The sequence below is a fragment of the Hyaena hyaena genome, unplaced genomic scaffold (genome assembly GCF_003009895.1).
Source record: "Hyaena hyaena isolate Hyena2069 unplaced genomic scaffold, ASM300989v1 scaffold_1604, whole genome shotgun sequence".
Classification (NCBI taxonomy): Eukaryota; Metazoa; Chordata; class Mammalia; order Carnivora; family Hyaenidae; genus Hyaena; species Hyaena hyaena.
Genome location: NW_024082239.1, coordinates 85,234 through 100,756, shown reverse-complemented (window position 1 = coordinate 100,756; position 15,523 = coordinate 85,234). Strand labels below are relative to the sequence as shown.

Here is a 15,523-nt window from a genome sequence, read left to right as displayed (position 1 = left end):
CCAGCAGGCAGCAGCCGGGCAGGAGCCAGCTTGTCTGGAGATTCAGGTCAGAACATACGGCTGTGTTCACAGACAAAACACTTTTTAAAAAGGGTTTATTCAAACTCAATTGGTGAGTCATTCCATCGAGCTTTTAGTTCTTTAAATTGATAATAGGCATGGAGGGGGGCTGGAAATGGGAAACAGATCAATGACTTTGATGACCAAAACGAAGAGACTATTACATCAGAATTAAAACATTTTTTTAATGTTTTATTTATTTCTGAGAGAGAGAGAGAGAGGCAGTGTGAGCAGGGGAGGGTCAGAGAGAGAGGGAGAAACAGAATCTGAAACAGCTCCAGGCTCCGAGCTGTCAGCACAGAGCCCGACGCGGGGCTCGAACCCACAAACCGTGAGATCATGACCTGAGCCTAAGTCGGACACTTAACTGACTGAGGCCCCCAGGTGCCCCCATTACATCCGAATTTTGAGCTCAGAGGATCTGTGGAAAACTCTTAGGTGGCTGCCAGGCTGTGCAGTCGGGGCTCCTCGGTTCTCATTCTAATGGGCCGGACTGAGACTACAGTTCACACGGGCCCCAGACACCCAAGGCCGCCTGCTCTGCGTTGCTCTTGTCTCAGCTTTTATCGGGTTCGTTCTTGTCCTACAAGAACAGAGTGCAAAGCAAGGCTCTTCCTCAAGGAATAAAAATGAATGAGCCATGTGAAAACAAAAGGGACCAGCTGCTTTGGAGGCATTTGGGGGCCTCTTGAGATGAGTCTGCCTGAGGGCACAGGCGTGGCCTCACCCCTGAGTGCGACCTTGTCCTCTGCCCAGGAGCCAGGGGCTGTGGCTGAGAGACAGAGGCCCTGTCCCATTGCACAGGGAAGTGGGGGTGGAGGTTGCCACCAGGAGAGCTTCTGAGGTCAGCTCTGAGCCTTCTCAAGCCCCGGAGGCCCTCCCAGCCCCTGCCACACCGCAGGCTGCTGGAAACCAGCCTGTGCCTCAGCCCACAGTCATCAGAAACTCGAGGGGCACAGCCTGCGTTTCCCACTGGGCAGGCACGAAGGGACGGCTCCCTTGCAGATCGGGCCTGGCACAGGCTTATCAGTGCACACCCTGTAAACGTGAGTCGTGGGTTTCCCCTCACGCTGCAGGCTGCATGCTAGACCGCTAGGAGGGGGTGCGTCGGCGCGGTGTCTCCGTTCTCCTCTTGTGTGGACTGACCTAACGTGGAAACACACTTCCAGTGGGTGTAGAATGCACAGCTGGAAAAACATGTAGAATTTTAAAGAAATATTTTGGTGAGGTGCTTTTACCGTGACCTTAAGTCCTGAGAAATTGTCAGTGGACAGATGCCGGGGCGGTGGGGTGTGACGAGGGCTTGAACGGGGTCTCATGACCTGAGACAATCTCCCAGCCTCGAGGTCCCCTCCACACAGTGGAGTGTTTCGCAGATGAGTTGTAAGTCTCTTCCCGTAACGAAATGTTGTGTCTTTTAGAATGATTGTCCCGCTGACCCTCTGAACGATCACATTTCCTACTTTTTGTGCCTGGCAAAGCATTGGTACTTATTTTAAGGGACTGATGAGGGCAGTGACAAACGGAGTGAGGAAAGGTGACATTTGTTTTTAAAGTGCTTTTTTCCCACTGGGAGATGTGCAATGATTCACGTGGCCTGAGTCGCCCCAGGTCAAAATACAGGCCCCAGGGGCAGCCCCTGTAGAGGCCGCAGTGCCAGTGCGATCAGAGGCCTCCCACCCCCAGGCGGGGCCACTTGCCTGGTGCCTCCAGGGACACCAAGCCTGGGCCCCCTGACTGTCTACGCTCCACCCCGCTTGAGTCAGCACAGAGGCTGTGTGGGCCAAGGGTTCAGGCTCTTGTGCCTGCCTCTTCCTCTGTGCAATGGGGTTTTGGTGACTAAATGAGTTCATGTATCCAAAGTGCTGAGGGCAGAGCCTCGCCCACAAGAGGCATTATCTCTGTCCACTCTGCCACTATCATCATTAATGCTGTGGCACCACCTGTGTCTCTTCCAGTGGCCACATCTGGGGGGCTGGTTGTTGGGCTCAGCTCCTGGGTTTGGGGAGGTGCAGACGAGGGGCGGGGGGCGCTTCAGCACCCTTAGGAGCGCGTGAGTGCCCTCTGACCTCGTAGTCTCTAAATTTTCTGCTCAGTGTGCTGTCGGGGATCACCTCCACTTTACAGAGGGCGAAATTGAGGTTTAGAAAAGTTTGGCATGTGCTGGTGGTCAGAACGAGACGTGATGTCTTTCTAGTCTTTCTTGAGCAAGGTTTGCACATATAGGAAGATTAGGAGGAACTTAACGGAGGACCGTGGGGGAGAAGAAGGGGGAAAATAGTGGGGGAGAGGGAGGGAGGCAAACCATGAGAGACTCTTGAATGCTGAGAACAAACTGAGGGCTGATGGGGGTGGAGGGGAGGGGAGGGGGGTGATGGGCATGGAGGAGGGCACTTGTGGGGATCAGCACTGGGTGTTATATGCAAACCAACTTGACAATAAACTAAGAAAAAAATAAAAAATAAAAACTAAATCAAAACAGCATCTGTAATGAAAGCCCTTGGATGTGATGGTGTGTTTCCACCGCGGGCTGTGGGAAGCCCCGTGAGCCAAGCGGATCCCAGATGGGGCCTTTTCCCCTTTCCCCTCCTGCCTCTATTAGCAAATACCTCGCAGTGTCTCCCACCCTCCCGCTCCGTTTCCTTATGCACATGAACTCCTGAGCCACTCGCACGACAGACAGGGACCAGCACAGAGGACAGGCAGGCGCGTGCGATGCTGACCCTGCTCTGTCTCGCTGGTGTGTCTATGCGTTCACGCAGGTGGGTGTGGCTGACGCTCGTTTTCATAAACAGCTTCTGGAAACCAGTAAAATGGTTCCGAGCAGAGTATCCCTTCACATCCAAGCAACTGAAATTCCTCTTACAGGACTTTACTCAGGATTCTGGCCGTGGAGATGGGAGAGACGTCTGGCTGCAGAAACTGCCCGTGGAACCGTTAGGGCTCCCACCTGGCGAGTGCCGGGTTAACTGGGAAGAAGAGAGGCCCCTTGGTCAGTAGCTCCCTGCTGAGGGAGCTCTGGGCGGACCTCCCAAGCTTCCCTGCAATGTCTGATTCTGGAAGAAGCTTTGCTGCTCATGACTTTCAACTTACATTAAGTTTTTTAATGCAGGAAGTTACTGGTAATATTTCCTCTTAATGTGGAGGGAGGCATCCTGGCAAACACTGCCCGGCCAGAAACAGTTTTCTCTCACTCTCCTCTCCCCACTCCCCTGTTCCTGCAGCCCATCCCCCACTCCGTCTGGAGCCAGGAGATTCGGAGGCCGTGGCCTCCTGGTGCAGCCCAGCCTTTTCTCCACAGGCAGGGCTGCAGCAACTGAGCCCCCCTCCACCCTGTCACTGCTCACTGCTTCCTGGTGCGTGCTGGGGAAACAGGCCTCCATCACTCTGTGAATGTGGGACCCTCACAGTCCATCTCTCAGAGCCAGGCCCAGGGTTTCCTAAGGTTCTCTCTCTGTGAGCTGATATTTGTCTGGGACTGGATCCTCTCATGGTAGAAAGGTAGATGGATCGGGGCATGGCCACTGCCCGCAGTAACCCAGGAACCTCATAGAGGGCGGTATCCATGTGGTGATGGTGCTGTGAGGCCTAAGAAAAGTCTGCAGGCTGCACACGTGGAAGGTCAGTTTTTCTGAGCTGTTGAGTCTAGAGTGTAGTTGACAGTGGGCTCCTGTACTTGCTTTTCCCTTGTAATTGGCCAGGCTCCTGGTAAGGGCTCTCCCTGCCCACCTGTCACCTCCCTGCAGCCTCGGGGACACTTTGCAACATACAGGTCCCCCCTAAATCTGTTACTCACCCAGTGAAATAGCATGCAAGCTGATGGAGAAACAAAAAACAAAAAAAACCTCACACTTGCCTCTGAGAAAACTAGTGTGTGCGCATCGGAAAGACTAGGAGAAGCAAGTTGCCTAACAGCTGTGGAGTAGGAGGTGAGGGTGACAGCTGGGGTCAGTTTTGGAACTGTAGTTTGGCAGGAGGCTGGTGGCCCACTCCAGACTCTCAAAGTGGGAATCCTAGACAAGGCTTCAGGGTGTGTTGATGCAGAAGAGACACTGCAAAGCCCAGTCAGCAAGCCCATTCTCAAAGGAAAGCCTTTGGCTGTATGTTCCAAGGTTAAGATACACTTTTGTGTTTTATTTTTTTATTAAAGTTTATTTTTGAGAGAGAGAGACAGAGACAGAGACAGAGAGACAGAGACAGAGTGCTAGCAGGGGAGGGCAGAGGGACAGGGAGACACAGAATCCAAAGCAGCCTCCAGGCTCAGCTGTCAGCACAGAGCCCGACACGGGGCTCGAACTCCCAAACCACTTGAACCGAAGTCAGAGGCTTAACTGACTCAGCTACCCAGCACCCCTCTGTTTTAAATTAATAGCTGTCTGAGGCATTTTTTCCCCTGGCTTTTCAATTCACCAAGCCACTAACCATCACTTAAATAAGAGAGTTTCTTCTTCATCTCTTTGGTGGATTTTGAAAAACAGAAAATATTTGTGTGATAAATGAAAAATACATTTTTACCAAAAAAAGTCTCACTTATATTTATTCATAAAATATTTTAGATAATGTATGTGAGCGCTTTTAGCTGATAAACTACCACATGGAGAAAGTCTCATCTGTCTGGGCTGGCTTACCCTCAGCATTAGTACAGGTACAGCAATGATGCGCTTTATTATTTTCTCTCTTTGCTTTAAGCTTCTTGATAATTTGGGGTTTTTTAATGTTTTATTTATTTCTGAGAGAGATAGAGAGAGAGAGAGAGAGAGAGAGACAGTGTTAGCAGGGAGGGTCAGAGAGAGAGGGAGACACAGAATCCCAAGCAGGCTCCAGGCCCTGAGCTGTCAGCACAGAGCCCAATGCGAGGTTCGAACTCACGGACCGTGAGATCATGACCTGAGCCGAAGTTGGATGCTTAACTGACTGAGCCACTCAGGTTCCCCATAAGCTTCTTGATAATTTGTAAGAGTGGCTTTTGGTTAGCTGTGTGGTGGCTTGTTTTAACTTGAGCTCCCAGAGAACTTCCTGTGAAGATGGACATGTTTTCCACCTGTGATGTCACAGCCACAAACCATGCCTGGCCCTGAGCTCCAGTTTGAAATTCAGCTACTGCGACTGAGGAACTGAATTTTTATTGTATTTAATTTTAATTAATTTAGATTTAAATTTAAATGGTCACACATAGCGAGGGGTTGCCAGACTGGAAAGTGCAGCTCTGGGACTTGTTTCTCAGTTTTATAGCAATGTACCCACGGGTTCACTTTCTTTTAATTGTTGTTTAAGCTAAAACTACTGACTTTTGTTAAATAACAATGGTGATAGCAAGTATCTAGCCAGGTTCCTGACTTTGCTTGCACACTGTGTTTAACCATTTCTAATAATACTTTCTAACGTAAACAAATAGTCTTTGTCATATTAGAGTGGTCTCGTTATGTTATTTTCTTATTTAGAGTTTTTGAACATCAGGAATGGTTGCTAAATTCTGTCAGGTAACCTTTCAGAGTCTATTTGATATGCACAGACTTTTCCTCCTTTCAGGTAGACTCTTGATTTTATCATCACCATCGTAAATACCAAGGGTTGCCACCAGCGCATGACAAAAATCAACTCCTCATGCAGGCCTGATTGACAGCCTCCCCTGGGCCGCCTTGTCTTCCACAATCCAGACTGCTCATCATTTTTCAGACTAGCCTTTGCTCCCACATGTAATGTCTTCATTCCTACTGTTCTTTTATTGAGAGTGGGCCCTGTGTGTCACACTTCTGTCCCTCCTCCAATCTGCCCTCCAACAGTCATGTCACAATTGTTGGTCTGCATTATGATCACATCTGACCACATAACAATCAATATTTCCTTTCTTGTATAACTTTATGCTTTTCCTGGAACAGTAAGTGCCTGACTTTTCTATTTCTTCATTTTCTATGAATCTATTGATAATTAGGCATCAACCTTTGTACCAGAACAACAAAATACTCTCAGGACAATTGCATCCAAAAGGTTATCACAAAGCCATTTCTTCCTTAGAGCCTCTCCTCCTGGGCCCCCACCCTCCTGCCCCAGTAGGCCTGGCTGATCTGGGGCCTCCTGTGGGTCCTGATATAGTTAGGTGGCAGAGGTCAGCCTTCAGGAAAAACTGACAGGGGAAGGAAGGATGGAGGTCTCAATGCTCAGAAGTCACACTTAACGTGATTCTCTTGAATTCAGTCCCGGGGGGGTCCTGCATCCAGAGCCCTTCCAGTGGGTGTCAACTTCCGCTTGCTTCTCGCCCTGCTGCGGGCTCGTTAGGGTGTCCCTGTGCTCTGCCTCAATACTTCCCACACATACATTTTTTATCTTCGAAGCTTATTGACATCTCTGGCTGCAGCCCTTTTCAAACATGTTGATGTCATTTTTGTGAGATTTGGGAAGTAGAAGAGAGAAGCTCATTGACTCGTCACTGGCTGTCTCCTGCCCTCAGACTCACCACGGATGTAAATGTCTCATTGCCAGCCTGCCGTCCTCCTCTGCACTGGCCCCTGGGCCCGGCAGACCATTCTCCCTGCTCGACTGTAGGTAGGAAGGCCGGTTACTCTCGGCCACCATAGCCTCTGAGTCCTACATTGCCTGCTATGTGTGGGTCCATTTAATGCACAATAAAGGAACTGCTTGCCAGCAGTTGAAGGGACTGGCCCATCAGACTCTAGGTACTTAAGTCAAATCTTACTATACTGGGAAAAGAGTGACTGAAATGAACCCGTGGACTTAATAAATCTCCATTAAGATTTCATTGTTAAAGCAGAAATTTGTCATTTTTGTGGTGAAGACATTGAACCTTCACAATAACCCATGGCCAATGGTCAGAACACACTGCTTTCCCAGTGGTAGAAAGGCTCGGCCACTACTGTTTCCCTGGAGACTTGGACACCTTCACTTTCTACCTCACTGGATCTCTGTTGAGAACCCCGGCCCTGACCTGTGTCATCTGAGGCTCAGCAGCCACCCCCTGTCCTGTGCCAGCATGGGGCAGTGTCCCATGTGGTCTCGTTGCAGGGCCACTCCCTGCCCTGGTCTCTCCAGCCTGGGCACAGCTTGGAGTAGCTAGTGATTCATTTGTACTTGATGACTTACTCTGAGTATTTCTTTAAGAGCAATATTTTCTTTAAATATGTAAGGACCTTAATATAGTATGAATTTATTACTCATTTAATCATTGGTATGTAATTAAATTTTTAGAACGAATATATTTTCATTTTTATTTTAAAAACTTCTAGAAAGTATTTTCATCTGCAAAACTTGGTTTATACCCAACTTATCAGAGACATCTGGATTCTTGAACTAAAACACTCCCGTGTTGGAACCAAGAATGTAAATACTCCATTGGTGTTTTTGCACAGTTACCATGCAGGGCTGGGCAGCACATCAGAACTATTGTTTGTCTATTGTTTCTACCAAGACTAGCACCTCCAAGATCGAAGTTAATACGATATCAGTACCTTGAACTTGTAGTAAAAGCCTTGGGTTCAAATGTGGATTCAGTCATGGTTTGTGTGATGTTGAGAGGTCATTGCTTTTCACCTTGAATGACTGACACATTTGTACCCTTATACAGGGTGCGGTGGTTGCTAAGACCCTGCAAGAGATCTGGAGAAGGGCTGAAGCTATAACATTGTACAAATCAGGTTATTTGATAACTGCATAAGGGTAACCTAAGATTTCATTACTTAGATGTCATCTTGACTACTAAAATCAAGCAAATCTTGAGGGCACTTGTTGTGATGAGCACTGAGTGTTATATGGAAACCAACTTGACAATAAACTATATAAATAAATACATAAACATTAAAAAAAAAAAAAGAAAATTACATTACCAAACAAAATCAAGTAAATCTTATCAAATGTTTAAATGTGTAATTATCCTTGAGATCAGGTCCCCTAAAAGCAGAAGTATACCTTCATTCAGGGGGTGCTAGGCCTCCAGGACGTATACAAACCGCCAGCAGTACCCGTATTATCACACTGGGGTAAGCACATCAGCGGGAAAGAAGTAATGAGTCTATTAAATTCAGCAGCGCACAGTGCACGCTGGGTTACTCAGATACTTTCTACCACCCACACATCTGGTCATTTCTCCAAACCTGATTAAAACGAACACAGAAGCTAACTATATTCTCAGTAATACTGTGGGTGCAAGCTTGTTTCACAAAAAGCTAATTTGCAAAGTAGTTACCTAAGTAATGCACTGTGCGCTCACAAAGCTTTTGAGCAGATGTGCTCCTGTCGACCTGAGCGCCCCCCCAGCAGCGACAAGTGTGCTTCCTTTGCCCTGGTTAGTCCTTCTTACGCTGTCTCTCCCTTCTAGCCTGCACTGGCGTCTGGGACAACATTACGTGCTGGCGCCCTGCGGATGTAGGCGAGACGGTCACAGTGCCCTGTCCTAAAGTGTTCAGCAACTTTTACAGCAAACCAGGTACGTCTGTCAGCGCCGTGTCTAACTAAACCCCCGCAGAGGCTGTGGGCTGGTTTCTCCACTGAAGGCAGCAAGAAGCAGCTCATCCGTTTCCTTTACTAAGTGAGTCAGGGAGCAGCTGTGCCATCACGTACTGAGCTGGTGTGAGGAGCGGGAGGATGAGAAGCCTCGTGCCAGGTCAGCCAGCTCAGGCGAAACAGCAGGGAGAGCCCCAGGCAAGCGCGTGTGAGCCTGATGTGTGAGCACCACAGTGGGCGCAATGCCGGCGAGGAGCCACTGGCTTTAGGCACCAAAGAGACATCCGTGCAGTCCCGTGCCTCCCTGCCACGTGTGGGTGCCCGTAAGCCATCAGAGAGTGTCCTCCAGAGGTTTGGAGGCGCCCTGACGCTCAGGGACAGTGGCCAGCCTCTCCTCGCGCCCAGAAGCAGTTTCTCGTCCACAGGAAACATCTTGCTCATTGGACTGAGCTCAGCTCCCAGCTCCCACTTTCTGAACTAGCTCCACGTGGCCGGAAGACCCACTGTCCCTCTGCCTCCAGGGTCAGGAGGGGCGGGCGGGGCTGGGCTTCCGTGGTCCCGCGCCTCTGCTCTCCGCAGGCCCCCGCAACATCTCTCGGCTTGTTCCCAGGAAGGCGGTTGTGCTGTGTTGTATTGTGGTCTTTGTTTTGTTTTGTTGTGAACAATCCAGACTTTCACAACATGAAGAAATCTGTCTGGAAAAGAGAAAAGAGAAGATACATCTGGGAATCAGAAAGGCCCATTACTTTAGAGCACTACAGAGAACTTACTTTCAGCTTGAGCAAGCGTTACAGGGTAAAAACTCTGAGAAGTAGAATTGTTGAGGCACTCTAAGCAGACATTTGTGGCACAGGTTGGGATGGAGGAAAAGAAAGGTTTCCTTTTATCCCTGTGACTTGCAAGGTGAGACTCTTCCTGAGTGAGTCAGTGAAACAGTTTGAGGGTACCTGAGGTCATACCTGCATATGCATTCTTGGTCATCTTCCGGTTAGAAAAACTAAATCGTTTTAGAAAATCTAAACTTTAAAAAATATCCTGTCCAATCAACATTTCTACTGGATGGTTTGGGCTATAAATATCCTCCCAGAAATCTCAAATGAGTTAGCATAGACCTAGACTTCCCCTAGTAGATGGTAGGTTCTAAATGCCCAGGGGGCACCCGGGGGTTCACACTGGGAAGCACAGAGCTCCGATTCCTGGGCCATCTGCTGTGAGTGCCTGAGCTCTGCTGGGGGGGGGGGGGGCGGGCGGGCATCCGGGGCACCCAGTGCCCAGGTCAGCTTAGAATCTGACTCTGCTATGAATCATTGTGCACCTTCTCCTTTGGAGAATGAAGGCTCCCAATCTGTCTTGGGTTAAATGCTTGATGCTCTTTTTTATCCAAACAGGGAACATAACACCGCCTTGCTGTTGTGGGAACATCTCCACTACTCAGAAATTTCCCTAAGTCTGTATATCACAGTGAGATGATCTGAAATGTAGATGCACTCCCTTGTTTAACTGGTCACAGAAACTGTGAACCATGAGGCACTTACACAGATTGTTGACAAGTTGTGGTCCATGTGAATGTTGTCTCTGAGAGTGCTGCACAGAGTATGGACATTAGAAAAATGTGGACATAATCTGGAGCTGGGGGCTGAGTAGGGCTGGGGCTGGGGCTGACAGGCATCAGATGGCAATGGGCTGAGGCCTCAAAGATGAAATTTGGCAGAGATAAAAGGGGTGGTCTTTAAAAAAATTTTTTTTTAATGTTTATTTATTTTTGAGAGAGAGAGAGAAACAGAGTGTGAGCAGGGGAGGGGCAGAGAGAGGGAGACATAGAATTCAAAGCGGGCTCCAGGCTCCGAGCTGTCAGCCCAGAGCCCAGCGTGGGGCTTGAACCCACAGACTCTGCACTGAGATCATGACCTGAGCCGAAGTCAGACGCTTAACTGACTGAGCCACCCAGGCGCCCCAAAAGGAGTGGTCTTGAAATACAATTAAGTATTTAACTGAACCAGGAGGGCTTGGATCTGTATGTTACTTTCCAGTTAACAGAAAGCACTTACAAATATGATAGCTGCTCCTCACAGTGACCTGCGGGGAGAGCCAGAGCATAGAGTGACTTGTGATTATTTCGGCCCATAGACCCTGATGTTCAAGAAATAGATCTGTGTTTTCGTAAAAACTGTTTCTCTTCTGAGTCCCCTGCTACTGGTAGGGGGAAATCAGGCGGGCTCTCTGCTGTCATGGCCACCAGCACCTTGCTCTGCTGTCCTGACGCTGCATGAGCCCCAGGGTCCGCGGGAGGCTCCTCTGAGCTGTGCTAGGATATGGGGTGCAAAGCCACTCCCACAGGCCAGCAGGGTGACAGGGAAGCTGTGGGGACTCAGCTTAGCACCGAGGATGAGCCTTTAACAGGGACAGTGACAAACCCTCATGTGAAGGAGGAGGCAGGCTCGGAGACCAAGGTTTGTTCTGAGGAGCTGACCCCTCAGGGCACGTGGTGCCAGCATGGGTAGCGTTTCTCCAGGCCCGAGAGAGGGCGGGCGCGTCTGCATCGGAGGCAGAGCCGGGACAGATGGACAGCAAGACGGTCCAGAGCACAGGCCCTGAGGCTCTGAGTTCTGGCTCTGCCAGCTTGTCCTGGGGGGACAAGAGTGAGTCCCGAAACTAGCTGCGCATTCGGGTCGCGGTCAGACCTTCCCTGGAGGGCTGTGGAGCCTAACACAGGGCCTGCAACACAGAGCTCACACTTGGGAGCTGCTCTCGCGTCAGACTGGGTCGTCTGGAAAGCAGGGACCCCCGTCCCGCTGTAGTCACAGTACCCCGTGGAGGCACACGCACCCTCCCTGCCTCTGCGGCAGCCAAGGGCCCTCCTAACAGTCACACTCGTTCTCATACTCAGTGAGCTTGTAATCAGCCGTGGGGAGCACGGGAGAGAGGCACCTGTCACCTCTCTGCTGAGGGCCCCAGGCACTGCTGCTTAGCTTAGGGCTCCAGCAGAGGGAGTTCACAAAGATTGGGGGGTCCTCACAAAGTGGTGGGAGTTCCCACCAAGCAGATGGTCCCATAGAGGAGGTCCCCACAGAGGCGAGTGGGGAGGGGTCCGCTCACAGAGGAGGGAGGAGGTCCAAGCTCCTGAGTTACAGAGCTGTGGCTTCTCCCGTTTCTCCTACCTGGTCCCCCTCCCACCTCCCTGGCTCCCCTCTCACCTCCCTGAGCCCTTTCTCACTTCCCCAGACTCCCTCCCACCTCCCTGGCCCCCTCACAGTCTTGGGGCTCCTCTTACTCCTCAGCCCCCCTCACCTTGCCAGGCCCTGTCTCACCTCTCAAGCCAACTTGGCCTCCCGAACCTCCCCCGTCTCCCCGGCCCCCTCTTACTCCCATGAGCCTTCACTCACCTTATGGGCCTCTCTCACTTCTCTGGCTCCCCTCTTGCCTCCTGGTCCCCTTTTCACCTCTCTGACTCCCCCCCACCTCTTCAGCACCCCCTTACCTCCCAGCCCCTTTCTGGCCCCCTTTCCCGGCCCACTCTCCCCTCCTCGGCCCCCTCCCACCTCCCAGCCCCTCCCTCCCCTCCCTGGTCCCTGTCTCCCCTCCCCAGGATCCCCTCACCTCCCTGCCCTCCCTCACTCACCTCCCCAGGCTCCCTCTCCCCTTCCGGGGCCCTGTCTACACATTGCTGCCTCAAGCATTTCCCGGAAGCTCACCTCCCCCCTCTGCCTCCAGGTGTCTTCCAGGCAAGATAGAGAACCTGTGGGGGACCTTGACTTCATGCAGTAAAGTTCATTTCAGTGTCTTCTTTAGTGTTTGCTGTGTATTAATGAGGAATGGCCGGCTCAGCGCCCGCTCCTGGCCCCCCGCACAGAGCTCAGGTATAGGTCCCCGGAGCTGGGCAATGCGGGTCGGGCGGCTGGCTTGCTGTGCCGATAAGGAGCCCCCTGCCTGGGATTGGAACGGGGCCCCTCGCCTGTCAGTTCAGGTCCCCCTCCTGTGACATAGGACCATCAAAGGACCCCCCATGCAGTCATCAGGGTTAAACGGGGGCCTCGGCACCAAGCCTGGCATAGGGCAGCCACAGCCACCCCCACTGCTGTTCTGATTCCTGACCCTGGGCAGGTCTTTATCTCCGGTGGGCCTCAGTCTCCCCATCTAGGAAACAGGGCAGTGGGGCCACATCTCTCAGGACTCTGTCCTCTCTCCACTCTCCACTGTGGTCCCGGCCCTCCAGCCGCCCCCAGGCCCCCTGGGACTCCCTCTGGAGCAGGAGCAGAGGAGGCTTGGGGCCTGGACTCAGAAAACTGCCCGGGATGCTGGTGTTGGAGAGCGCGGGGCAGCACAAGCGCTGGAGATGCTGCCGGGGCCTTTGTGGAGACACCGGCAGGTCAGGGTCTGGGCCTCCCCCTGCCTCCGCACAGCGTGCCAGGAATCCCTCCACATACTATCACCTCAACGTGAGTGTGCTTTGCTCTTGATTTTGTCTGATTATTCAGTCAGAGCAATGAACATGTAGGCTGCCCTGGGGTTGGCAAAATAAGGAGTTTTTGAGTTCGAAAACCTATCTCAGCCACTCAGTCATTACAGAACCTCAGGCGTGTGATGGAACCCTCGGAATCTCATTTTCTCAGGTGTAAAATGGGGACAGTCTTGCCCTCACGACTGCCTCACGGTGGTGGCTTATGTGAGTGGAAATATTTGCTATCCTAAACCCCACAGGGGCTGTGAGTCACCGAGGACCCTCTGGGGGATCAGCTGCTGGTAGAGAGGAAGGGCCTCCCGGGCTCCAGCCTCCCAAAGCCCACCCCGCAAGACCAAGCCCCATCACAAGTCACCGGTGCACTCAACATCACTCAATGACTATGGTCACCTGCTGAGGACACAGTCATTTAAGTAGCCTGAGGGAACATTGCATTCCTGAGTTTAACATACACATTTACATTAATTAGGAGCAAAACAATGGTACTATTAGATCAAAACTGCCTTTATTTCATGTGATTTAAATCTTAGACCCACAGTCTCTTCCTCCAACATTAGCAGTCAGCGGTGCTTACCTGTGCGCTCTGGTCACTGTGGCCGGAGTAGCGGCGTGAGGGAGTAGCGGCGTGAGGGAGTAGCGGCGTGAGGGAGTAGCGGCGTGAGAGAGCTGCACAGAACAGGGTGGAACGGGACAGCAGGCCCCGGAATTGTCTCTCACCGGACAGAATACAAGTTGTTCATGTTCACTGTTCTCTGTAATGACAGCACCAGCCATTGCCGTGATCACCAGCATAGCTACTGTCACACCGCACCTGTGCCTTGTTGACACGCGCTCCCGCGAGCCAGCGAGGCCCTGCCCAACCCAGGCCTCAAGGGTGGGAAGCCCAGCAGGCGAACACCCTTACCTCCAAGCACTGCCGACGCCGTCGCTACTAAGGCCAGCTGTCGTGGACCCGCAGACCTGACACCTGAACTTTACCTTCCAGGAAACATAAGCAAAAACTGCACAAGTGATGGGTGGTCAGAGATGTTTCCGGATTTCATAGACGCGTGCGGGTATAATGACCCCGAGGACGAGAGCAAGGTAAGGACCCCTGCGTGGTTCCCTGTACTTTTTCGCCCCTTTCCAGAAGTGCACATGAAACAACGTCCGTCTGCTGCTCTGAGAGAATTAGGCAGGTTTCCTTTCCCCCAAAGAGCAGTCCGACTTAAGGGCCCTATTTCAGTTCTGTGCTGGGCACTTGGAAGCCCTTTCTTATCCTGTCGTTTTGGAGGCAGAAAGCCTGACCTTCAGGCCTACCTTCCGTTCGTCTGGGTGGCTCTGTCTGTCCGAAATGAGCTTTGAGGAGCATCCATTCCTCTGATGGGTTTCTTTGGCCCATTTGAGGCTTTGCCACAACGTGGGCTGCCGAGAAGCCCCGCTGTCGCTCTGTAACCCTGAGCCAGCAGCAGGGGACGGAACTGAGAGTGGAGCGTGTTTGCAAACCGAGAGACTGAGCATGTCCCTGGCCGACAGCGCCCAAGTCATGTTGGGAGCTGTGCTGGTGGCCGGCGTGGTGCAAGGGGGCCGTGGTGGTAGGCTGGGGATGAGCCCTTTCTCTGAGAATGTGATCATTTAGATGACGTGTCAAATCAAGCCTGCTCAACTCTGCTGAGCGCCCGTCTGTGGGGTCAGCCCACAGCCCCAGGGCTGGGGTCGCTGTTCTTTCCTGAACACCCAGCCTGCCCCATTGTACCTTTGTGGTTTTACTCTGTGTGCCGCGAGGAAACCAGATCGCTGTCCTCTGTTGGGCTGCGCCCCTGACGCCATGTGGACAGGTCAACGCCTTCTAACCCTGAAGTCGTGGTGTCTTTTATGCATGTTTCCTGCAGACTTCCGCTTCGTGGGAACATACGTGAGGCCCTCTGAAAGAGCCTGAGGGAGCACCTAGCTCCTCATGCACGTTGCTGTCACCTCCTGCCAACCCTGGGCCCTGCTGTCTTAGCATCAGGGGGACCGTGCTGGTGTCACTGTCAGATACGGTTTCCTGCGGGGCCATCTTTCCTGCCCCGTCTTTACAGACGGGCGGCCTTTGCTCTCCTCACTAAGGGTGATGGCTTAAAGCCAATTTTTCCACCAAATTATTAAACTCTGGAAGAGGAAGTACCTTACATTTTAGCTGATATCTCACTATTGGAAGATGAGTCTCCTGCCGCCTGCCCCATCGTCAGTGAGGGGGGTGCTGGTATAGCGGACACTGGTGAACGTGTACTGTGAGCCACGTCAGTCAAAGCACATGGTCTTTTTCAATGAAGTATTATTGACAAGCAAACCTTGTGTATATTGAAGGTACAGGCACACCTCATTTTACTGCACTTGGCGGGTACTATGTTTTTATAAGTTGAAGTTTGTGGCAAACCTGTGTCAAGTTAGTTTCCAGAGGCCATTTTTCCAGAAGCATTTGCTTACTTCATCTCTCTGTGTCACAGTTTGCTAATTCTGACACAATTTCAAACTTTCTCAGTATTTTATATTTGTCATGGTGATCTGTGATCAGTGATTACGACTCAC

The 15,523-nt window shown here is 51.5% G+C and overlaps 1 protein-coding gene across 4 annotated transcripts in view; it reads left to right on the top strand.

Annotated features, from left to right (window-relative positions):
* Nucleotides 1-15,523, top strand: part of VIPR2 (vasoactive intestinal peptide receptor 2) — a 65,860-nt gene that overhangs the window by 15,012 nt on the left and 35,325 nt on the right. For 2 of the 4 annotated variants that reach the window (XM_039224339.1, XM_039224338.1), the window contains exons 3-4: nucleotides 8,390-8,497; nucleotides 13,959-14,056. In XM_039224339.1, coding sequence (XP_039080270.1) covers nucleotides 8,390-8,497; nucleotides 13,959-14,056 — 206 coding nt within the window. Of the gene's footprint in view, nucleotides 1-8,389; nucleotides 8,498-12,899; nucleotides 12,951-13,737; nucleotides 14,057-15,523 lie in introns of those variants that run through there. The other 2 variants (XM_039224341.1, XM_039224340.1) reach the window with 2 other exon arrangements.